Source organism: Molothrus ater, chromosome 15 (assembly GCF_012460135.2).
Source record: "Molothrus ater isolate BHLD 08-10-18 breed brown headed cowbird chromosome 15, BPBGC_Mater_1.1, whole genome shotgun sequence".
Classification (NCBI taxonomy): Eukaryota; Metazoa; Chordata; class Aves; order Passeriformes; family Icteridae; genus Molothrus; species Molothrus ater.
In genome coordinates, this window is record NC_050492.2 from 18,557,939 (window position 1) to 18,582,459 (window position 24,521).

At 39.6% G+C, this 24,521-nt stretch overlaps 1 protein-coding gene across 4 annotated transcripts; it reads left to right on the forward strand.

The window, feature by feature from the left end:
- The first annotated feature begins 19 nt into the window (after positions 1-19).
- On the forward strand, positions 20-23,903 carry REEP2 (receptor accessory protein 2). 4 transcript variants are annotated; one of them, XM_036392042.1, is made up of 8 exons: positions 20-162; positions 525-597; positions 4,495-4,571; positions 6,018-6,138; positions 6,694-6,807; positions 7,032-7,179; positions 7,472-7,629; positions 9,532-23,903. In XM_036392042.1, the coding sequence occupies exons 1-8, from the start codon at positions 131-133 to the stop codon at positions 9,604-9,606; spliced, it is 798 nt and encodes a 265-aa protein (XP_036247935.1). In that variant the 5' UTR covers positions 20-130; the 3' UTR covers positions 9,607-23,903. The 4 variants fall into 4 exon arrangements, with proteins under 4 accessions (XP_036247935.1, XP_036247936.1, XP_054372473.1 ...); XM_036392043.1 differs by having other exon boundaries at positions 26-162; positions 7,472-7,614; XM_054516498.1 differs by lacking the exons at positions 20-162; positions 525-597 and adding an exon at positions 922-942.
- Positions 23,904-24,521: the final 618 nt, after the last annotated feature.

A 24,521-nucleotide genomic window follows, 5' to 3' on the forward strand; every position in this document is an offset into this window, starting at 1 on the left:
GGCCTCTCCCTCCGCCGCGTCGGCTCCTCCCATGCGAGCACACGGGGCGGAGCTGCGCTTGCTGCAGGAACCTGTCCTTTAAGAGCCGCCTCCCGCCGCTGCTCAGCCCTGAGCCGCGCCCGGTGCCGCCATGGTCTCCTGGATAATCTCCCGCCTCGTGGTGTGAGTGCGTGCGGCCGGGGCGCGGGGAGGTGCGGGCCGCTGGCGGGGCCCTTCCTCGGTGGTCCCTCGGGGGCCGCGGCCCAGAGCGGGGCTCTGGCGGTGGCGTCAGTGCTGCCCCGCGGGACCCCACGCCCGGGAAGGGGCGGCTGGGGGGCGGGCGCCCTCGCGGATGGCTGCGGCCGCAGACGGGCGGGTTCGCGCGGGCTGCTGCGGCCCACGGGCGCTGCCGCGGGGAGGGCGGCTGAGCCCCGCCCGGAGATCGGCATCACGCCGGCACCGGCATCCCAGGGGGAGTGCCCGCCACTGCGGCCGGGGACGGTGCGGGGCGTCGCGAGGCGCTGAGGGGTCTGTTCTTCTCGTAGGCTGATCTTCGGCACCCTTTACCCCGCGTACTCCTCCTACAAGGCCGTGAAGACGAAAAACGTAAAGGAATATGTGAGTACGGGCTCACCGTGCCGGCGCAGCGCCCGCCTCGTCCTTCGCGGCCGCCTCGAAAGCCCCCGGTCTGTCCCCGGGACGATGGCACTCCGGCTCCGCAGGGGCTCGGGTCAGCCAGGCCGCCCGAGCAGCAGCTCCAGTCGTCTCTGGAAAAGCTGCCAAGGATGGGTGCCTTCTGAAATGGGAGGTTTCAACCCGTAAATGTGGGCTGTATTTTCTCAGGCGATGCTGAGTGAGGAGGGCAAAGTGGGGGAAACACTGCAGTCTGGAAGCACATGAAAGTCCAGGACAAGTTCTTTCTTGTAACTTTATCCTTGCTTTGTGTCCTTTACTGCTTTTTCGGTACTACTTTTGTTTTCTTCCAAAGGGTTGAATAATCCTGCTTAGTTTGTGGCTTCCTATCAACTTTGCTTGCAATCAGTGTTTTATGTTGGTTAAAACTTCATTCTCCTTCCCTTCTGAAACCGTTTCCCTCTCTCTGTCTACACCCTTGCTGCAATTACCATACTTACAACACCAGGTGTTTTTTGTGGTAGTGTGTTGCCTTCTTACAGAAGCAATGTTCTGAGTAGATCACTTGAGACAAGACCTATGATGTGGAAAAGTATGGCACTAATTTTTGGGTTTTGTTTAGTGATTCAATGGTATAGGTTTCCTGAAGTAGTTGGTCTGGATTGCTGCAGCAGAGTGGTTCAAGAAAATTTATTTGAACTGCAAAAACTTGCATATTAATTATTTTTCCTTGAGAGGACCACATCAGAAACATGCAGTTAGATGTTGGACTGCCGTCTGTCTAATTCAGTTACATTTGAAACACTTCTTCCTTTTCAACACAAGTAGAAAGACAGGAGAAAACATAGCAGAAGGGGCAATATCTGTACAATATGCTCTTCATGTGAGAAGTCAGCAGAAAACTTGAATGCTGTTCTGCCCATTTTCAAATGTAGCTTTTTTATGTACTGCTGCTTGCTCATAGTGCTTAAGAACCAGCATTGGTTAGGGTTTGGTGGTGGTGAAAGGTCTTAGAGGTGTATCTGTGCTTAAGTGGTGTAGTGAAGCTTGACTTGACACGGACAAAGCTACCACGAACAGTTCATCAGTGACACCAGAGTACAGTGCAAATTTACTGTTCTCTACCACCATGATAAAAATTCAGGATAAATCCTTGATCAGTTGTGGCAAACTACTTCTAGTAGCTCAGATTGTCCTAAAAGCAATTTCTTTCTTTTTACATGTTGTCTTCAGCATTGGTCAAGTCTACATTCCAGTTTTGCTTTTGCATTTGCTGAATTTGTTTAGGTTTTTGGTGCAAGTTCGGGAGACTATATATGTGCCTGAAGCCGATCATCATCAGGATGAGCTGCAAATGACTCCTGACTGCTTTTAGTAAATTGAAAAACAAAATGCAGCCTCATTCAGCCCACAATTTTGGAAGGTGTTTGTAATCTGTAAGAAAAAAAATAGGGCTTCTTCCCATCTGCTTTCTGCTCTTTTAGTTTCTGATCATCTGCAGGGACTTCTAAAACTAGAAGTAGAATCCTTCTAGTTTGTTTAGGAGCTATACTTCTTTTTTTTCCTTGGCTTTAAAGCATAGGGTGAAGGGTGCCAGAAGGAGACAGAGGCAAGAGATGTGTCCAGTATCAAAGATGTGAACATGAAGTTTATTTAAACAGTAACAAAACAATGTTTTCTGTTCTCAGTTCATACTCCAAACATTCTGTTAGCAGAGTGGAAAATAAGCACAAAGCTTACACTAAGGCTGCCGACAGTGACCTCTTTTGAGTGAAATCTACTAATATATGTAAATGCAATAGTTATCACTAAGAAAAAGGAGACACTGTAAATTCATTGCTTTGTATTTAATCCCATTTAGAGACAAAATGTCAGCTGGAGATCAGTCAGGATCCTTTTTTGAATTCTTTAATCAACTCCTATCTAATCTCTTGGATAGAAAAGTATCTTCTGCACAGTTTGTCATCTCACTATTCGCAGCCTTTTCCAGATGTTTCATGAAGATGAGCAGCACAGATCTCAACAGATTCCTGTGGGATTCCACTGGTAACTTTCCTCATTGTGAAAAGTGGCCATTTACTTTTATCCTTTGTTTCCTTTTTTTAACCAATTGTTAATCCTCAATAGTCCCTTCATTTTTATCCCTGACGATTTTGTTTCTTTAAGTGTTTGTATAGACCTGTTAGAAACTATTTAGAAGTTTAATATACCCTTGCCCTGTAAGGAAAGCACGTTAGCTAGCAGAGTCTTATGGAAACCTAAGAGTTCTGCTATACTTGTGATTTTTTTTTTTTCTGAAAAAAGCCCTTAATCTTTGTTTTGTTATATATATGTAGGTATTTGCTAATTGCTTTTATTACTATTATTACCTTCATGTTGCCTAATGCTGAAGTAAGATTTACTGGTGTATAGGCTTTCTGAAATCTCTCACCCTTTTGGATCCCTTTTTGCAAACTTAGATTTATCATTATTCACATACTTCTTCGTACAAGAGCTGATTCGTATTGCTGCACTGAGGACTTAATCATTCTTTCCAAAAAGTTGCTTTAGATCAGCTGAATGGCTACTAGTCTTGTCCAAACTGATGATACAAGGAAAAAAAAAAGGCAGGAGAGAGCCATACAATACAAGTTTTTGCTATTTTCTGTTGTGAAAGAGTTTGCAGTAAAGTGGAAATAATTTGGATTATTAACTACTCATTCACTGTGTTAGAGCAGCTGGAGGCAGATTAATTTTCTTTTATGAGAAACTTGTGGAGAATCAAGAACAGATCACCAAATTTTCCAACACATGCAAGGTTGGGGAAATACCTGCTTTTATAGTATTTGCAAGGATTGTCAACAAGTCATTATTATATGAACATAATTGCTCGTGTAATTTTTATAGATTGATTAATGTATGGATTTAGTATGTGGCATTTCCCTGATTCAGTCCTTTTTTTCCCATTCTTGATGACACTAAGAGTGTTAAATTGCTTTTAATTGAGGTGTCGTCTTCATTTATCTGCTACTTATGCTCTTTTTAAATTCTCAACAGGATAGAAAACTAGCAATTTCCCTTATAATTCAGCTGACTCCTCTTGAGGAGTAAGCTGAATGAATTCTAAGCTTGTAGCTGAGAAACCAGTTACCAAAACAGCAGTGTGTATCTGTGTTTGTTAGGGGGGAATTATTTTGTGCTTTGAAAGAAATACTGCCCCAGATGAGGGTGTGAGGAAGTAGAGAGATAGATAAAAGGTGTCCAAATGTGTCATAATAGTACATACATCTACTCTAAACCTTAAACAAGAAGATTAGGTTGATGTGGCATGTTCTTTGCTTTTATACCTCTCTCAGTGAGCCTTTATTTAAAAAGAAAAATTAATTGCTTGTGTGATTTCTGGGAGTAATGATTAAGGGAAAGAATGCTTACTAGTGAGTTAGCAGAAAATAATGTTTCTTGGTTTGTTGTTTTTCTTTTTTTCCTAAGGAAAATCTTTACATCAGGAAAATACAGGGCTGCAGCTGAAACTTAAGCTTTTACATATGTGCGTGTATATATTTTTTTATGGTATTCATGAAATACGGAAGAGTGTAACTTAACTTAAAGTGAATGGATAAATCCTTTTGGATAGGTCATTTGGGACCTTAACGCTGTTGCACCATAATGTTGCTCCAGGGCATGCATTCATCGATGTATCTGTATGTGTTTATTTAGAGCACAGTAATCATACACGTTTTCTCAGACCAAAATGTGCCGTTTAGTATGTGTCCATTACAGATTATATATGCCTTCTTTTTGAATCCATCTTAATGTGTGGAGATGAGTCACTTATACTGAGAAGACATTTTACTTTTTTTCTGGGTTCTGATGTATGTCCATTGAGTGACTGCTCTTTTGCAGGTGAAGTGGATGATGTACTGGATTGTATTTGCCTTTTTCACCACTGCAGAAACACTCACAGACATTGTTCTTTCTTGGTGAGTTCCTTAGTGGCACGTTGTGGGGGGTTTTTTTTGTTATTGCTGTGTTTTTGTTTTGGTTTTTTGCCTTTTTTTTTAAGCAGAGAGGAGAAGTGTTAGGATGTTAAGAAAATCAACTCTTGTCTCCTTTAGGAGTTTTCAGTCCCTGTGAAGAGTTAGCAGGTTTCGAGATACTGTGGGTAGCAGCTGCCATCTTAGCTGTTTCAACTCCTTTGCTTGCAAAGTTAGGGTAAATACAAAGTATCTGTAAAAGGATCTTCATCCGTTCATAACTTGAAATATTTTTGAGAAGCTGTTAATGTGAACTGGTACAGTTTGAAAAATGATAGTCTAAAAGACACCTTAAAAATGGTAGAAGGAAGGGACCTATTTTGCTTTGACAGCCTTTCATGTGGAAGAACAGATCACACGCATGTCAGTGCTGTGAGTGGTTTGCATGATGAACTTGGCTTTCCCTAGGAAGGGTGAGACAGACTGGAATAGAAGAAAGCAGATTGTTACTCCATTCGATGCTCTGTGTCATGCTTGGCAATATGGAGGCCTCCAAAAATGACAATTCATTGTTACAGGGCTTCAACTTTGAAACAGGGTATCTTCAGTTGCCTCATTGCTTTAGTGTTTGAGCTTTGCATGCACCTCTGAAACAATGTTAGTCAAGAGTTTCATCTTCTTAAAAGCCACGAAGTACTGTACATGCCATACAAAGGTGCTCAGCAGCTTTGTTTTTACCTGCATAAAATCTGAAAAGCAGACAAAGATCGAAAAAGTATGAGAACTTCAGCTTATTCACATAAAAGACTTCTGAAAACAGGAGTTTCTTCCTACTAATTGAGTCAGTAGAGAATTTGCATTCACTTGTTTCAATCTCTGCTATTGTATCTTCTCGGACTTTATTGGGTAAGGGTTAGAGAGGACAGGCATATGTTCTGCCTGCTCTTTTTCATTTACACTGGCCCTGCTTTTGTGTCTTATCTGAGGAGTACCTGTTGGAAGTTTCAGAAACAGCCATCAGCTTTAGCAGCAACGTGACATTACTAAGATCTATAGTTGAAATTTTTGAAAATTGAGAAGGGAAAATAATGTGATGTTAACATCCAGTGGATGCTCTCTGAAGAAACTTCAGAATGATGAGAGTAGCTATCAGATTGTAATTTGGTGTGTTTGCAGGGCTGAGAGATGCCCTGTTTATGGAGTTTTCATGGCTATGGATGAAAGACTAAATGATACTCGAAGAAGGTATGTCCTAGGATTCTAAAAAGGGTTCTGCTTTTCTGACCTGAATAATTGATTCTCTTGTTTCTGAGCCTTTACCTTGCCTACACTCTTTCTGCCTGTGCTGCTCTCTGCTAGTTATCTCCATCTGTCTCTGTGCTGATCTTGATTCCAGTTCTCCATCTTTCTCTTTCTTCTTCTTTTTTTTTTTTTTTTCCCTCTTTCTCTCAGGTTTCCCTTTTATTTCGAGCTGAAAATCGCATTTGTGATTTGGCTGCTCTCCCCTTACACCAAGGGCTCCAGTGTCCTCTACAGGAAGTTTGTGCACCCAACGCTCTCCAATAAGGAGAAGGTACTTGCTTGTTGGAAGATACTGACCTCTCTTGGGACCTGATTGACTTCTAATTCAGTTATGCCACAATAAAAACTGAAATCAGTGAATCTTGCTTGTGCTGACCTTAGTGAATGTAGAATGATTCTGTGTCTGCAATGATGGCATACTGCAGCTTACTGAAGATTGCAGTGTAGCCAATAGTTTGCCTAATGCTTAGAAAGCATGTTTGGCTAACCCAGTGTCATGAGCCCTTACAGTCACTGTCAGTAGTTAAGCCTCTTGAATCACGATAGGAGGAGCATGTTCTGTAGCCAGTCTGTTTTTTCACATTGTTGGTATAAGCAACTGCTTTGTTTCAGTAGTTATGATTTGGAAATAGCATACTGTATTTTAAAGCTGCATTTACATGTTTTCTGTAATTAGCAGAGAAGCTCGAGTTATGTGATCAATGACACCTGATGCTAATAGTCTGAAAAAAGAGATGAGCTTTGTGTTTTTAAGGGTGACAATGGGGAAACTTTGATCATGTTTGTAACGAGCAACTAAATGCCATGTTCCATGTTGCATTCCTAGGAAATTGATGAATACATTACTCAGGCTTGTGACAAGAGCTACGAAACCATGATGCGAGTTGGCAAGAGAGGGTTAAACCTTGCTGCCAATGCAGCGGTTACTGCAGCTGCAAAGGTAATGTAGTGCCTTCTGTAATATTCATGAATTCTCCAGCAGTTTATTTTTGTGTACCAGCAGTTAGGTGCTGTGGGTCTATTAGGGATACTAGTACTTGTTTGGCAGCAACCTACTTTTCCTTCCTTCCAGTTTGCCCTGCAGATAATCCCATCCTTTGACTTAGAAAAAGTAGAGGGGGAGTGGAGTGAGGTGCCTTTCGCCCTAATTTTATGTCCTCTTAGGGCCAGGGAGTTTTGTCTGAGAAGCTTCGAAGTTTCAGCATGCAGGATCTCACTCTGATCCGAGATGAAGATACTGTGCATATGCGAAGCCGTGATCCACAGCTGCACCCCTCTGGTGCAAGTCTTCTGGAAACTATTGAAGACTCAGGTACAGAGCACCTGCTCGGCCATTGTATGAGACCTCTGATTGTGAGCCAGGAGGGTTTCCCTGAGCCTTGGGTCTCAGAAAGGAGTACAAGATTGTAAATTATCTGTGAGAAGTTGCATTGTCTTTCCTAGAGCCTTCTCATTTAATATACATCTCTGTACTTATTCCATACTTATCCCATAATCATTATTCAAGATGGTCTCTCTGTCATGTGTTCCTTGAGGATGGGCCATTTTAAACCTCATGAGATTCTTTAAAAATATTTGCTAAAACTTCTGCTCTTGTTCCTTAGCTTCGTGTTACTCCTCAGGAGAGGAGAGCAGTGTGGCACATCGGTCTAATGGAACCCCGTCAGATACTAGAACAGACCCATCAGATGAAGATGCAGGAGACAAACTTCCTAAACGTACCCAGAGTCTCAAAACTCCTAAAAAGGTGATGAAAGCTGAAGTGAGTTGGTGTATAAATAATTTCCAGCACTGACACTGATTTGTGAGCTTGGTTGAAAGGCTCTAGATTTATAGTCTCAGCATTTAGAAGCTATATATATAAATTTTGTTGGACTGTCTTTTCTAGTTGAGTCCTACATCAGAGGACTTGTCGTCTACTTGCTATACTTGTCTCTAGCTTTTGCATTTTTGTCATGCCTGTAAGCCTCTGTCATAAGACAGAACCCAGCTTTTCTTTCATCTGGATTTTGTATTGAAGGGTGGAGCATTAGATATCTTTAACATGTTTTGTTGACAATATCCTCTCTCCTATCTGCTACAGTCTGAATACATAATAGTGACATTTATCCCCGGGACAGCCACTTTGTCTTAATCTAAATGCAGGAGTTGTGTACCCTCTTAGGCCTCCCTTGACTTTTGCACATTAGGTGTGGGAAATTACACCAGTCCTACCTACTCCATTCCTGGTGTTTGTTCTCGAAGTTTGAGTAACTAGTGATTGCTCAGTTGTCTCCATCTGTTCACATGATGATCCAAGGTATTTACAGCCATTCAGTGGGACATGAGATGCCTGATTTCTTATTATTAAAATAAACCATACATGAAAGTAGATGCAGTTGTGTCCAAGAATCACTTGAGCTTAGCAATCTTTTTTCCAGGTGTTTTCAGGTGTGTTTTGTAGAAAATGCTTTTTGAGGTGCTACTTTCCAGGTCGTGACACTTGCTTGCGTGTTTCTTATGGTTTGATTTGTACATGATAAAATGCGTCCTATTTGCTTGATTCAACTTGGATTTCTAATGTTATTATTTTTATCTTAGGTAAAGAATGCTATATAACTGACTCACATTGCCAAGCTATTCAGGCTAAATGTGAAAGAGTTTGAAGGAAAGTAATTGCTTAGGGTGTGATTTTAAGTTGTACTGTTAACCTGATTTTACAGTGTATGGGAAACCTTTGCATGTGCTTCAGTGCCCCTTGTAATAGAATCACAGAATAATTGAGGTTGGAGGGGTTCTCTGAATTCACCTGGTTCAAACCCACTGCTTGTGTAGAGCCAGTTCCCAGGACCAGGTCCAGGTGGCTTTTGATTTTCTCCAAAAACGGACATCTCTGTCCAAAGATGCATTTTAATTTAACTGGGATCTTTCTATGGCTTGTTTTGGAGTTGACCCCTCTTCTTTCCTGTCTTCTGTGTTAGACAGGAGCAGGGAAACAAGAGGCTCAAAATTTGAGTGGAAGCTTCCTAGTGAGGGCTTTTCAAAGTGAAATTATGAAAAGACGGAAAGAATTCTTCTATGCTGTTTGTTGTGAATACGGAAGTACTGATAAAGCCCTTTGCAGGCATATTGGTATTTATGCTCAGATTGTTGGGTCTTTGGGTCAGATGCAGGACTTGTGGGAGGTCTTTGACTGAGATCTCTGAGATTGCCAGCCAGGGCTGAATGCATCACAGATGAATAAATGTGCTCTTCTTACCAATATCTAGAATGTAAGACACAGAAGTAAAGTGTGCAAATTAGTTCAGGTTGTTTCTACAGCTTTCAGAGAACTGCACTGGTGATGGAAGTTAAGAAGCAGAAAAGTTAGAGCAGTGAATGTTACCAGTCAGAAATATCTGTGTTTAACCTTTTGTTTGGACAGCCGGCTTTGATTTTACTACTGTACCTACCTTGTTCTAGAATGCCTTTTTCTGGTCACTATTTGATGGATATGTTGAGTGATTTGTTTATTGAAAAAAGAAAAGAATGGTTAAACAGACATTTTGAGACAACAGATGACATTATTAGGGTCATGTTGTTGTTGTTTTGTCCTATTTTTCACTCTGCATTCTTGCATCTTTCTGTTACACGTTTAGATGTTAAAATAAACTAGCCTAAGATGCCTCTTTTTATTTCTCCTCAGCTTCCAGTGAGAAGTGTAAAAGCCCGCCCTAAGAAGAAAGCTGCTGGCTCTCTTGCTTCTGGCGAGTCATCCTAAGGCGACCTGCCCCCCCCAGCACCTGTCTCTGTCCTGGGATTTGCCTTTCGCTTTTTATGGGGAAACTCTCCAAAGGAAGGGAGCTGAGATTCTTGTACATAACCGATACTGCTTTGCAGAGCTCATTCCAAGGCAAGGGGGAGGCTGGGATTCAGAAAGCAGAGCAGAGGATACAAATCCTCAGGAATTTTCTCCTTTTCATCTCTCTGTTGGAGGGAATGCTGATATGTCTGTACATAGCCAGTTGCTTTGGAATTCCCACTGTATAACTCTAGTTGAGAATCTTTGCTGGAAAAACTGACTAGGGTTAGAGACATCCATTGCACAGAAGCTGGAAAAATACTAGACACTGGAGTTCCATAGGGTGGGTGGCTCTCAAAAATGTCTTCTCTTGCTCTGGGTATTCTCCTGCAGCTGTGTGTTGTTAAGAAGTGCCCATCATGAGTCATATTCCTTAAGAATGGACCATACCTAATATGTCCATTGCCTTTGAGAAAATGACTAAAGTGATGTATACTGAGTGCTTTTGAATATAAAGGACTGGCTCATGGGAGGTATATGCTAGATTCCCACTACTCATACTGGAAGATGAAGAGATTGTGTTTAATTTTATTTTTTCTGGAAGGTGATAATTTTTTCTGGAAGGGAGATCATTGGAAAAACTGATAAAGGAAATGTGCTATTACATGCACATTATATGATGGAGTAGGTAGGAGTTACTGTTGAGAAGGAAAGTGTGACATCTCTAAGATTTTGGCTCTTTTTTAAACTGCTTGAATTTTATTTCAGGTTCTAATGCTCACTTTGACTCCTCTGAGAGCATTAGAATGAGGCGAGTCTCATGCAGTTCCATGGCAAGCATACTCGCTTTGCCATTTAGTGGTTGAACTCATGTCGTTGTGTTGCTTGTTACTTCAGACAAATTCTTTTATTCTAGCAGATGTCTGGGGAAAATCTGTCTCAAAATAGTCTGCGAACATACTTGAGAATTTCAGAAGCCCTCACCTCTCAGCTTTAGGAGAGTCAATCCTCAGGACATAAGAACTGAAACAGTTGATTTATTAACCTGAAGTCGAGTTCCTCTAACTTCAGGATTTCGTTTCTGGGGGATAAAAAGCAGGCACTAGGGCACAATACTGGTGAATACTGATTAATCTGTCCTCTTACTTTATCCTGCTGCAGCCCTTGCACAGATTTTCTGTCTGATATGTGCTGTGCTTATCAGCGTCCTGAGACTCGAGCAATACTTAACGCTTGGGACAGAAAACTACAAGGAACGTAGAATATGTATTGTGGGAGGGAAATTGTAGTGCTAGAGAGAAAATTTGCATAATGACAAGCCAAGCCATACTAGACTCTTGAACGTTGTTAAGGGGAGAACCCCTGTACACATGCTGGCTGAGCCTATGAAAATTTAAGAGTAGGGTTCTTGTTATCAAGATCCATAATGAAGGTGCACCATTTTAGACATGGATGTCTGAATGAATACTTGATGGTCTTAATTTTCACTGAAATTAGTTATTAAAGGAACCTGGCTCCTACATGCAGGTGTTTGCATCCCATACTTTTGTTGTCACATTTCTGAAATTACAGTGAATTCTTCACAGAGCCCAGTATTTTGCTGTCGACAAGGTATAGAAGCACTTCTGTAGCTAATGCTCCACAAGTATTTCTGTCCTAGAGAATAGCCTTTCAAAAGTTTATAAAGTTGAAGATTAGGACTGAATTTTTTTCTTGTTTTCCATTGTCTTGTTGGCAAATTGTTTGCTGTTGAATTCGCCAGTTATTTCAGGAAGCCAATTAAGTTGGGTTTACTATTTTTTGCAGCTTTAAAAAATTTAAACTTTACAGTCCATGTTAGAAACTTGCGTCTTGTCAGAAATATTTGTCCTAAATTATCCACGAGGCCTTATCCAGAAGCCAGTAGAAAATGCTTGATTTGGCTCTGCATTTCATAAAAAAACCACAATTATTTTGTTCTTTTTAAGTTTATTAGCAAACTTCATATTCGTGTCTTACTAGCACATGCAAATGCATGTCCTGAAGCAGGAATACTTGCTGTTTCCAAAGGAAATTCCTCTCTCCAGACAACAGATAAAATCTTTCATGGTTATGTGGAAGATCCACTTGTGAGATATTGCTGTCCTAGACTTTACTGTACTGAGCAAGAGAGAACCATTGTTCTCTGTATACCAAGATACCAAGTATGTCTATGACCATGTTTCTTGATTTTTTTTTTCAAAATTAAAATTTTGCATAGCAAATTATTTATGTAAATCATTGTGAGGGACTTGATTTGGAAGCCAAGTCTCCCCCGTGCTGTTCTTCTTGCCCTTTCCTTGTGCATGCACTGTGATAGTCTACGATTACTGCGTTTCCACAGAGCTACTTTCCAGAATCTTCTCTAAAATTCATTTGTTTGTAATGGCTTTTCTGCTTTGAAGCACAGGAAGAATTTCTGAAGATTCAGTTCTGGTATTTGGATTTGTCTTTGTCTTCCTGAGCTGGGGCCTGTGCTAAGTAGCATTTACTTAGTATTGATGCTTGATGTCGTTAGCTTGTGGGTAAATACAGGTCAGTTTTACTCTGAGCTTTCTTTATACAAGGGAATTGGCTTTTTGGTTGCAAGAGGTAGTCTACAGTAGAGTCAGGGACTATCTAGTGTGTGATATGAAGCTGATGATGTCAAGGAGCAGAACTTACCCAGAGCAAGACCAGTGTCTTAGCATGGATACTGTTTTCTTCTTGTAGTACAAGTGTGACTGCTAGATTGTGTTTTGCTTGATCAAAGCCACTGCGGATCTCCCACCACCCACGTGACCTCTTAGTGAGCTTCTAGATCTAGTTCTGCATTGGATGCACTGTCTTGCACAGAAATTCTCTTGTTAATGAGAACGCTGAATGTGCTGTTTTGATAAAATGCTTTTATCAGCTGCTGTTCGGTGTTTTCAGCGGGAAATGCTGGAATGTAGTTTCTCTTCAGTATCATCTGTGGGCTTCATCATGCAATTAAGCAAATGGTTAAATCTTCACCTAGCAGTAGAACCCTGTTGTGTTTGGTAAATGTTTAGAGCCTTTTCCTAATCTGCCTGGCCATAGAGAGAAGTGCAGTAACCGAAAATGATACTTGAAGGTGAGGGCTAAAGAGGGTGGTATGTGTGGTTGTGTGCCTAAAGGTTATCCTAAAATACCTGTACCATGACATACAAAGTTGAAGTCATGACTGCCTTTTGAAAAGAAATGTTTTACTTTCATGCTTTGTAGTAGGATGAGTCAGTGTTTTGCTGTTGGAAAAGAAAATACTGAAATGGGGTTTCCTGTGTAAGAAACTTAATGATTTGTTGCATAAAAGGGAAAGCGTTTTCTTGTTTGGCAATAATCCTCCGTGGTGGGTAAGAAATATGAAAATACAAGGGAGACAACTGTCAGGTTTTAGACCTTTACACTTTACCTAAACATTGTTACCTACTTTTTTAAAATGGAGTTTGTGATTCTCCAGCTTTACATTTCTGGGACTGATTTCCTTCAGACTAGAATGATTTCCTTGGTATGTAGAGCATATATATAGAGAGGGGTGCTGGTGTTCTTAAAATTGCAAAGCTTGTTCTGGGGAAGTTTCACTTTCCCTCATTTTAGTGCATTGATTTCCACTCATTGTGCTTTTGCAGTGCTGGGCTTTTTTTTTTTATACATCGCTCTTGGAAGTATGACTCCTTCACAATATACTTCCTTGGAAAACAGGAGAACCACAACTTTCCAGAAATGGTTATTTATTCTGTGCCATCTTAATCAGCAGGAAATGTAGTGCCTTAGGAGAAAAGTAAGATATCTATGGAGAACTGTGCTGGTTCTCTGGTCCACACAGAGCATTGTATCAAGGAGGCTCACAAGTTAACTGTGAAGTGTCATTGTGTGTTTGAGAGCAGCTGTTGAATTGAGCTGTTTCCTTTCTGTCTTCCAAAGTTGCATATAATGCTGGAAAGTGTGGATTGCTCCCTAAGAGAGAAATCTGGGGAAAAAAGTTGTATTCTAATGGGGACGCTATATTGTCATATTACTGCTTGCTGGGCAGATGCTGAATGACATGTCTATGTAACTGGTCTGTACTATAGCTTTTCTTGCTTTAGCCACTAGGAATTTGTAATGCTGGCTGAAGCATCTTGAGGTGCTGCTTTGTGAGTTGTCTTGCAAAGTCAGAGATGTGAAAAACCAGGAAAGCACTGCAAAGTTACATGGGCTTGTAGAACCATAGAGGTGTCAGAGTCGGAAGGGGCCTCTGGGGGTCATCTGGTTCAACCTCGCAACTCAGTTCAGTCAGAGCCACCCACTGCCAGTTCCTGTGTGCTATTTCTGGTCTGGAATCTGCTGAGTTTAATGTTTAAGAGCTGATAATATGTGCAGAAACGCATATGCTGTATGGGAATGCGTTTTAGTGCTGATAGTATGTGCAGAAACGCATATGCTGTATGGGAATGCGTTCTGGTGTTACTGAGGAGAAATGTTTCCTGGTCACTTTTCATCTGGAATTTGGCTCTGTTGCAAGACACTATAAACATAACTCCATTCTTATGTTCCTTATAGATATTGTTAAAAAGCCTAGAGGTCTCAAAAAAGATCTTGAGGTATGCAGAGTAAATTGTGAAAACAGTTGGTTTCAACAGTAAATGGAGACAATAACTGCATAGCAGCTAAGAACCTTTCCTGTGAGATAGATTGATAGATAGCATTAGAGTAGAAAATGAGCTGTGTATGTTACAGAGTTGTCCAGCAAATACTGCTAACTTTCTGAGCCTCAAGCAACACTTTAACTGTGCATTCTACAGATGAGAGCTTGATTTCTTTTTTGAGCCTGATTTCTCGCTTGGAGTCAGTCTCTGTCTGTCTCCCTCTTTCCCCCTTTGCTTTCCCCCGCCTCCCCATCCCTTTCAAACTGGGCTTGAGCTACATACATTAAGATTCTTCAAACTTTCATCCCTTCAGAGCAATAAAATTTTACTTTTGCTTCAGCAGGCAGCTGATCTGCAGGGAGGACCAGATGAACACCTCTCGTCACTTTTGTAGATGTGTTACACTGGAGAAGCAGTAGCAGGAAGCTTCAGAGGATATGTTTGCCTGGGAAATTCTACCCTCTATCCCCTGCCAAAGCCTGCATTTTTGGGTGAACCAAATGCTGGACTTAGCTATGCTCATATACACAGTTATCTGTAGAATCCCACAATTCAAAGTCAGAATTTCTAGTGCTCTATTTCTGATGATAATAGGAATTAAAATAATACTAAGTGAAAAGAAACAGTTGGAAGTTGGTGGGTGTTTGGGGTTTTTTTTGTTTGGTTTTTTTTTTTTTTTTTTTGCAACTTTGCAGGTAGATTTAGGTCATTGCTATTTATATGCCTAAAATCTTTGCCTAAAGCCCCTTGCAAGCTATCTGTTACTTTCTTGCTCTCTTTCAGAGCTCCTGTTCTCCTGTTATTCTGTGAATTGGTTATGTTTTTTATGTTTACTCTTATTAAGCAAGGGCTGGCTTCCATTTTACTGACTGTGGAGATTTGAAATATACTGTATTAGAGCTGTAATTTAGCCTTTTTTTGTTATTTAAACCTATGACCTAGATTGATACATGCAACTGGTACAACAAGGCCTAAGGCTAGATTCCCAGGTGGAATGTAAGTATCTATTGCAAATAGCATAGTTTGACATATTTCCCTTTTCTTGCAGTGGATTCTGGCTGAAATGTGCTTACTGCAGACCCTTTGGACCAAGAGCATTCTGTCAGCGTTTAACCAGATCATGTTAGAAGTAGCATTTATGGGAATAATGCAAAAATAAGTGAACACTAAAGGAGCAAAAGCTCAAGTCTTCTGTAATATATGACTGTCTGAGACTATGTAAAGCAGTAAAGCATTTCTGGCCACAGTGGAAATGCATTGCTGTACTGACTTACAAAGGTAGGGCATTCAGTCATGGTCTTTGTAGCAGGTTTGGGAGGAAAGTTAGTCAGGATGGCAAGCATATAATGTTTTACATACCAAGGAACTAAGTTTTTATCACAAGTAATGCTTAGTAACTTACCAAAAAGAAAGAAGTAAAAAAGTTGACTAAAATTATAAAATGAAGAGAAATTTTCCTGATTGTCAAACCTAGTATTGAATATAAACTTTCTGTGTTTGTGTTGCTGCCTTATTTGGGAAAGCACTGCATTAATTAATTCATCATTTCTGACTCCTCTCTTAGATTATTTCTGTAATGAATCTCAAATTAGAGATGCTTGGGTTTGACTCAGCATTTTAACATCCTCAAGTCCCCGTTAGCACAGTGCTAATCTAAAGGCAGTACGGCACTAGGAGGGTTGTGAATTACTTTTTGTCCACTAGAGGGTAAAAGTATAACATAAAACCACTGAACATGAGAGAGCAGAGACATGTCTCATAACAGTTAGTTCAATTATGGCAGTTAAACAGCAATATTTCCTAGGTATGAGTGAAGGTCCTCCATGGGAGTGAGGGGGAAAACAAGCTGGGGCTCTAATGGAGAAATATTTCATGAAATAATACTGCTATTAACCTCTGACTGAAAAGGCTATTCTGGGCATTCTTATTGAGCCAGCCTATCCAGTAAGGCTTGCTGAGACAATAGCCTTACAGAATAACTGTCCTTGCTTTTTAATTTTTGTTGTATATTCAAACCATTTTCTATCTGTAGGAAGCAGCTCTGAAAATGGCAATGTTTGTGATTCCCCCCCTCCCCACAGCCCTCTTCCCCCTGCCAGCTTTTGCAATTAACCAATTGCTGTGCTACTTTATACTCTGAATTTTAGTAGTCTTTCCTGGTAAGGATGAGTATTTTCTTTTCATTGGGTCTGTTTTCTCTGAAAAGAGAAGCAATTTTTATCTAAAAATACAGATGTATCTAATGTTACTATGGTAATTTGTGACCATGGCAACAGAGAGTTAGCATTCTGAAGAACAGACACAGATTTGGTTGGTTTTTTGGTTGGTTGTTTTTTTGTTTGTTTTGTTGTTTTGGTTTTTTTTTAAGTCAATTAATGGTGCACGCATTTCACAAAATAAACTTGACTTTTCATATTTGTTAACCATACAGGATAATATGAGTCCATGGATTTTTGACATTCTTACATGGAAAAGCTGATGCTAGAACAAAATGTAACAGTATGAGATTCTTTCCAGTGTTGAGAAATTCTTTTATTTGCAACAGCATAGATGGAGACTTGCAGACTGAAGGAGGATCCAGGACATACCAGGAGGTTTCTGTAGGAAAGAGAAACAGAATCTAGAATAGTCCTGGGGATTCTTCAATGTCAGACATCAGGGGGAAAAACATGAAGAATAAAATATATTCACTATGTTTCTATTTTCCCATCATATGATCAGCCTTAGGTAAACCAACACAGTGCTTTTGAGCAGGTGCTTAATTTCAAGTACAAGTTATGGATTGCCCTGACATGCCCCATCCCAAGAGCATGTAGTGCATTCTACGAAACATTTAGTAATGATTTAAAGAGTCATAAGACATTAACTTATTATTGAGGGAGGTAGGAATGGGCTTTTGTGGCTAAGCCTTGTATGTAGTGTATTTATCTCTGCCTGTATAGAGCTAACATAAAGGCTCCCTACTGTCAACACTCAGTGTTGGTTTTATAGGAAGTGTGCTGATGTAAGTTTAGCCAAAACTAAAGCACAGATTTTTTTTTCCAACCTTTTCCTTTTTCCTAGGTTCTGCTGGGGAATCTAGCAACTGAATGGAAATTATAACATTGTTGCTATCGCTTGCTTATTTAGGGCGATGAATATATTAAATTGAATAGAATTAAGCGGCATTTAATAGTTTAATTTTTGTAAAATTAATTTTGTAAACAGCTGTTGTAGCCATTCTGTATTTACTACAAGAATATGGTAACTGATGCCTGGAGCCATTGTAGTGCAGGAAGGCTATTAACTCCAAAAAGGGAAAGCAGAGAAAAGGCCAACGCAAACTGAATTAGTTCAGCTAGTGCAGTCTCCTGTCTCTGATACTACTCAGTTTATTTGATGATCAGAGGGTAGTTTGGAATTAAACACACATTGGAAAATGCCTTGTTACGACACTGTCACCTTTTTACCCATGTGCTGAAGCACTGTGGTGTTAAATGACTGAGTTAATAGAGTTTTCCTGAGAGGAGGAGTTGTTGAAAATCTGTCACTAATTTTTGTAGTCATTAAGTCTGGTCACTTTCTGCAGTATAATGACTTAAATATACAAAACCTAAGTCTTGTGTTGTGCTTTCTTTAATACCCAGACTCTTCTTAGGTATCTTTTAACAGTCTTTTTTGAAGTGCCTATTTTAAAGGGCCCATTGCTTATCTTCCATTTCTATCCAGAGTATAATACAAAAGGTTTTATCAATGCAGATGTGCTCTTGTTCCACAGTGTGGCAAATAGTCCTTATTTCTCTTCTCAATTATTTTGACATTTCCACTAGAAGTGGCTGTCCTGGCTAAGTTCCTTTCTGACGTACCAGGGTCATACACATGGAAAGACAGCCCTTCTGTTCGGGTTAGAGATTATTTGGAAAAGCTCATTTTACTATGTCTATTTAGGCTTATTTATCAACTTGCTGAAGATTGCTGATGAGACCAAAAAGGCATCATCTAAAGACTAAATTTTGAACACTACTTCTTTCTACTGTCTCATGTGGGTCTCTCTGGTAAGTGGTACTCCCAGAAACAACTGATCATAAGTTTATGATGGCACCTCTAAAGAAAAAGTTGCTGTGGTAAGGTTTAGTTATTGATGTGGGTGAGGGAGAAAGATTCTGGAAGTTATTTATTTACTTTTTATTTCCAGTTTATTTTGACAGATAAATGTCTCAGACACTTTGAATTTAAATCTCTATGTGTCATCAGAATAGGCTTATAGATTTATTAGTTGAAAGTATGGCTTTTTGTTCTTTTTTAGTGAGTTTACATACCTTTCTCCCCCCTCATGCCCCAGTTTCTTGCTACTGATGCCTGTGGATATTATTTTAAAAAATGCTGTTTTGTTGTCTTTTCAAATTGTGCTCCTAAATCATTTTAGTTTATCTTCATGTCTTATGTGTTTAGTCTTCTGCCTTTCCCCCTCTCCATTGTTGAATGAATAAATATATGAAAATGAACGCAAAGTCCTGCTATTTCTGCTATTTGCCTTAAAAATAAGGCAAATTTTGGGAATCTGGTTTGTCCTGGCATTATACAGGAACATAAATGTTCCTCACTCTCGGGTTGTGTCCGCTTCCCAGCTGTTAACTGAGGACTTGGATACCTATCACAAGTGTATTTGTTAGGTGGCCTTTTTGTTCCTGCAGAATACTGTTGCTGTTAAGCATCTAGGAGACCTACCTGAATTGTAATGGCAAATAACTTTTGGGGAGGACAGAGGTTGGAAAGTATTCATGTGTGCAATGTTAGAGAATGGTGAATATCTTTTTCTCGGTCTATGTGCAGAAGCACAGATGTTTAATCAGTACTACATAGCTACTATACCTAGGCATGAAACATTAGAGTGGTCAGGAAATAAAAATTGTCTTGCAGAGCCGGGTAGCAAGAACTCAGCTTACTTACTGGAAAACCTGTGGTACCGACAACTGGCAGAGGGTATGTGAAATTAAGAGGTAAAAATGAGCTGTGAGAAGAATTTTCTGTAGCTACCAGTAACCGTTGTTCTTCCACAGGCCCAGCTAGCTGGCAAAGTGGGTAGCTGGGAGCTAGCAGTTGCAGTGGCCGGGATAAGAGAGGAAATCAGCTAGCAGGGTTCTAGTGGCATCTTTATATTTGGTGTTTTGGTAACATATGCCTGAGGCTGATGAACTGTGGTCTCTAGCTGGAACTTCATAACAGTAGTAATGGACTGAGTCTGTTTTGGATTGAGTTGAAATCCTTTTTGGCTTTGAAATTCAGCGTAGCAGTTTTTTTCCTCCCCAAAGTAGACTCTTGTGTAGGTGCAGCCTTTCTCTTTTTACCCCCTGGCTGTCAGTTTTTCCTGCCAATGCAATGAATCAAAGAATCATAGATTGGATTGAGTTAGAGGGACCCTTAAAGATCAAATAGTTCAACCCTTACTGCCATCCTTCCAACTCTGTGGATGTCCTTGTGAAGGAAGCAGATTTTCTTCTGTTTCAGCCAGCTCAGATTGGCCATTCCTGAACTCAGGAGTTGAAACCTGAAATGTTTATATAGTAAATAGAAAGTGTTTGACTATATTTCTGGGCATATGCAAAAATTATATGGTAATTTTCCTCTTTGTATATGTCTATGACGTTTTATATCCCCACTTGCTCCAACAGCAGTTGACCTGTGCAGAATGATTACAGGAACAGCTGCACTAGGTTTGGACTTTGAGTTTACCTGTTTATTAGAATCATTGGCAGCTCTTGAGGCTAAGCTGCTTCTTCTCCTGGGCTAGCAGGCTCCAGTGGAAATGACCACTGAATTTGTGAGTTGCTAACCTTAATCACTTTTTTCCTTATCTTTCATGAAACTCTGACAAGCCAAGGAACACTTTTCATCAAATTGACCTCACAGAAATCTTAATTGCATCCTCCTTTAGTTCGAGTATTACTATGCACCTTAAAATTTTAGCATAGTTTGTTTTTCTAACTGTGGAAAAAAAATAATTAAACATGGGAGATATATTTCACACTGCTTTTGAAAATGCAGCTTCTGCTTTCTAATGAGTTACCTAATACACTTTGCAGTGAAATTTCCATCCTTCCCCTTGTAATTGCACACAAACTCATTATTTTTAGCATTACTTGACAGATTGGTAAAATTAAGCCATTTGAGAAGGGAGGAGGGCTGAACTTTTGTAGAAATTCCAAACAGCTCTGCACTGAATCATCAGTCCCAAGAGCACAGACATTCCATAGAAATGTCAGACAGTCCTTCTGGCATATTAATGAGGAAGCAGCAATGAGTTTTCAGTCATGCTGATTTTAAAGTTCTTGCTCAGCTTCCAATAACAATTCTTAGCATTCAATAATAGAACAGTTTAAGCAAATCCAAAATCAAGATAAGGATACAATCCAGATTTGGGCTATTTCAGTCATGAAGTGGGAGGGGAACCTTGCCTCTAGCAATGTGTTTGTGTGTTATTACAATCACACTCCTTTCCTCAGCTTTTACAATCAAGATGAAGAAAATCCTCTAAGTCTATGACTATTTTAACTACTGTGAGACTTTTCCTATTGGAAGATTGTGAATTTTAGCTTACTATATACTTAAGCATTGGTTTATCTTTCAATACTTGGAAGAAAATTTTGCCTTCAAATTTTCTTTGAAGCAAGATTTTTGCTTTAGTTTTAAATTTTTGTCACAGATCAACCTTGAGAAATAAAAGGAAAAAATATATGTTCAGGAACAGTAACTTACTGAAGAGGTAGGGTCAGAGATTAGGTAGTTAATATGTCTGTGACTTTTTTTTGTCAAAGGATTTAATGTTTATTGAGTGCAATGGAAAAAAACTCCCGTTTACGTACCACTGAAGTTGAATGTCTAGAAATAAAAGGAAGTGCAAATGGGAACGTTAACAGAGTGAGTTCAATATAGGCACATTATGTTTCCTCTTATTTAACAAGTACAAGAGGAGGTGTTGTCAAATTCTTGTATTCTATAAAAATCAATTCCTTGGGCTTCCTTAGTCTGGGAATAAGAAAAAGCGAATTGACCTGTTTTCATTGCAAGAGCGGAAGGTTTGTCTCCAAGACATGAGTCTGTAACACCATAATTGCTAGCTTGTAGGATTCATTGCTGTGACATGTCTAAAATTAATGTGTTTATTAGATTTCAATTCAAGTATTTGATTTGTTTCATAGCATACATGGTAACTAAAAATACTATGGTAAAGCATAAAAAAATCCAAGACAACAACTACTGCTCTTTCCTCCCTTCTCTATTCACCTGAAAAATGCAAAAATTCTAGGAGCAACTTTACCTAGTCTGAGCTACAGACCTGATCCAGCGTGCATGTAGTACTCTACAGATGCATTACTGCGTATTTGTACTCTACATAACGCAGCATTTCATAGAATTGTTATTGTGATTAACCACAGATGGATTTCTCAGTCTTGGTGGTGAGTAACAATACAATACAACATGTAATTTGGAAGTCCAGCTAGAAGGGGAAATGATTTCTGGTGTCCTTGTACTTCAGCAGTCTTCCACTGGTCTATGGTATTTCTTCATCCTCCTAGCTATTTATCTAATATGTCTTGAGTTACTACCAAGTCAGTTCAAAATATTACTTTCACTTTTCCCCTGCCTGCATTTGCCATTCAGAGAAAACAGTGGTGTTTAGCTATGTCCACAAATCCAAAACTGTTCTGTAACAAGTATATGCAGTTTTTGCAGCACCTGGAATTAACAGTTTGAGACCAATTGCTTATAAACTGTCAGGGTTGGAGACGTAACAGAGGAACAGAACATAACTTCTTTGGTCTGATCCAAAGACTATGCTCAGTCTATGATAATATCCTCGACGTCTTTCCTGTGGTAACATTCCTTCAGTGGTCCACATTTCTGGGAGAGTCAGTGTGTCAAGAATGGAAACGAAAGATGGAGGACAATTGTGTGAAGGAGGATACCGGTTAACAGAAGAAATTGGCCTTTCCTGGCTCACATATAAAATATAGAAAGCTCCAAACAAAACTTGTCCCCCGGGTAGAGGACACTAAACATCAGTTCAAGCTGGCATTTAATGAGATTGGGTTCCTCAGATAATAGTGAGATTGTTTGCTGATATCATGATGTAGTTGTCATGGTTACAAAAGGACCAGGTGCTAAATACAAAACATCAGAAAGATTAAAATGGAGAAAATCAGTGTCCTAAGAGAAAAGATTGCAGAGCAGATAAGATTATTTGGGGATCGGAAAAAAAGAAAGGGAATGGTGGCAGCAACTAGGGAATCCAACAGGAAATTAGAGGAAAGAAAGTTACAAGGTAGATAATCAGAGATGTTTGATCCAGAAGCAGACCTTGTGGGAACTTGACATGCTTATGTTTGTAATTAATGAAAAGTCTTTAAAGAGAAGTCTGGAAACAATATTCCCTAGCAAAAGTCCCTTTTGGCTTATTCTCTTTGAAGCTTTGCACACTATATCTTAAGAATGTACTGTGGAAGACAAAGTTATGTTCTGATACTGAAGTATGGACAGTGAATTTTTGCCACAAGATAATACAGCTACTGGCATAGATGAAAAATAGAGGTAACTATATGATGTCGGACATGAGATTTGCATAGAGCATTCCTGACTCTGTGCCCTCTCCTGTTGTTGACATTTTCCATTTGAAAGATGTAGATCTCCAAGATGTAGCTCTATGTTCTCTGCCCTGGTTTTGAGGCAGTAAAGATTTCTATGGCCTTTTTTTTTTTTTTTTTAAAGTTGGTGAAAGCTAATTGAACCTTTTGTTCTGATGAAAAGAGAATCTGAGATATTAAAGCAAGCTTTATGGCAGGATGTGAGTTAATGTCACGGTGATTCCCTGAGCAAGTGGGTTGGGATCTTCAATTAATTCCTGCAGCAAGATGGGAAATCAAGTTTCCATGGATACCGAGCCAGCAGCAGCACTGACACTCACAGCAGCTGCAAGCTTAGTTTCCCTAAAGCTTGCTTCCTAAGGAGGATTTGCCCCCCTGTCCCCCCTGCTCTGTATTCCCTATTTGCAAATTAAAAATTTCAAGACAGATGGACATTTGAGGAATACTTAGAGACAAAAAATACCATCCCCTTACCTTGAAAATTGTGTACAAGAAATGCAAGTGACTTGCATAATTTAAAGTACAAGTTGGAAAAACCTAGAAGTAAGCCCATCATGAAAGCAGCAGTGAACAAAAAGTAACAGAGATAAAAATGTAATTCCACTGTGTGGAAACATATTTCATAAAGGCACAGTGATTCTTTTATTGGCACAATCTCACAACAGATTAGTTTGAATCAAAAAACCAGTGAAAAAATAAACATTGAAAGGTATGTTGAGGCTGACTATAAAATAGTTTGTACCGGCCTCTACTAATAAAGCAAGCAAAACAAAACCAAGGATTCATCTCAGGTAATTTTTAACTTTGAAACCATGTTCTTGTTCCCTGACCCCATAGCATTTTGCACTCTGTGTCCTGTCAATACATTTCTTGTCACTGAAATGTATCGAGAGAAAATATATTTGATAACGACGGACTTTCAAGGAGACCCAGTGTATTGCGCATGTTTATTCAGTAGACAATCAGAGCCAAAAGTGTTAAATTTTCAAATAAAATTGTGGCTGCTCCAGTGGCAGTGTCTTATTACATTTCTGTGCTTTCACTAGGAACATTAAGAGGAAGTGTTACAAATTTATTAAAATACTGCCATTTTGGAAAGACATTTCAAATTCTAGTCAATAATAGCAAATTCTTTGGACCTTCAAATCATACTACCTAGAAAAAAACCCAAATGTCTGGCTAGATGACCTAAACAGATCTTGGATGTCAATAGTAAAAATGTAACAACTTTAATGCAATTCCCACTTACCTAATGTTGTATTCAGAAAAAGAAAATTGAACACAGAAGAGGAGTTTGGAAAACTCGTAACAACAGGCAATTTCCTAGCTCAGTGCACAGGTTGTAAGTCATCCACGGCCTGTCCAGTACTTCCCTGAAGCCAGCAAGCCTCACCAGAACAGAGCAACCTTGCAAAACAGTCTTTATTACTGTAACACAGGTGCAGCTCAAGCTAGTTACACTGCTCTGTCTGCAACTATTAAAGCAGCTCTCTTGTTTTATCTTATACAAATTGATTAAAGTTAAGGTAGTTGAAAAGAAAAAGAGGATTAGATTTTTCCATCTGTGATTCCGGATTTTGACAAAAAACCAAATTTGTCTGAATGATGCACTTCGATATCTGTAAAG

Bases quoted from the DNA above. Each gene is read 5' to 3' on its own strand.
- REEP2 (XM_036392042.1), top strand. From the start codon at position 131: ATGGTCTCCTGGATAATCTCCCGCCTCGTGGT. The intron at 6,139-6,693 runs GTACTTGCTTGT...TTGCATTCCTAG, and splicing joins CGCTCTCCAATAAGGAGAAG to GAAATTGATGAATACATTAC. The intron at 6,808-7,031 runs GTAATGTAGTGC...ATGTCCTCTTAG, and splicing joins CGGTTACTGCAGCTGCAAAG to GGCCAGGGAGTTTTGTCTGA.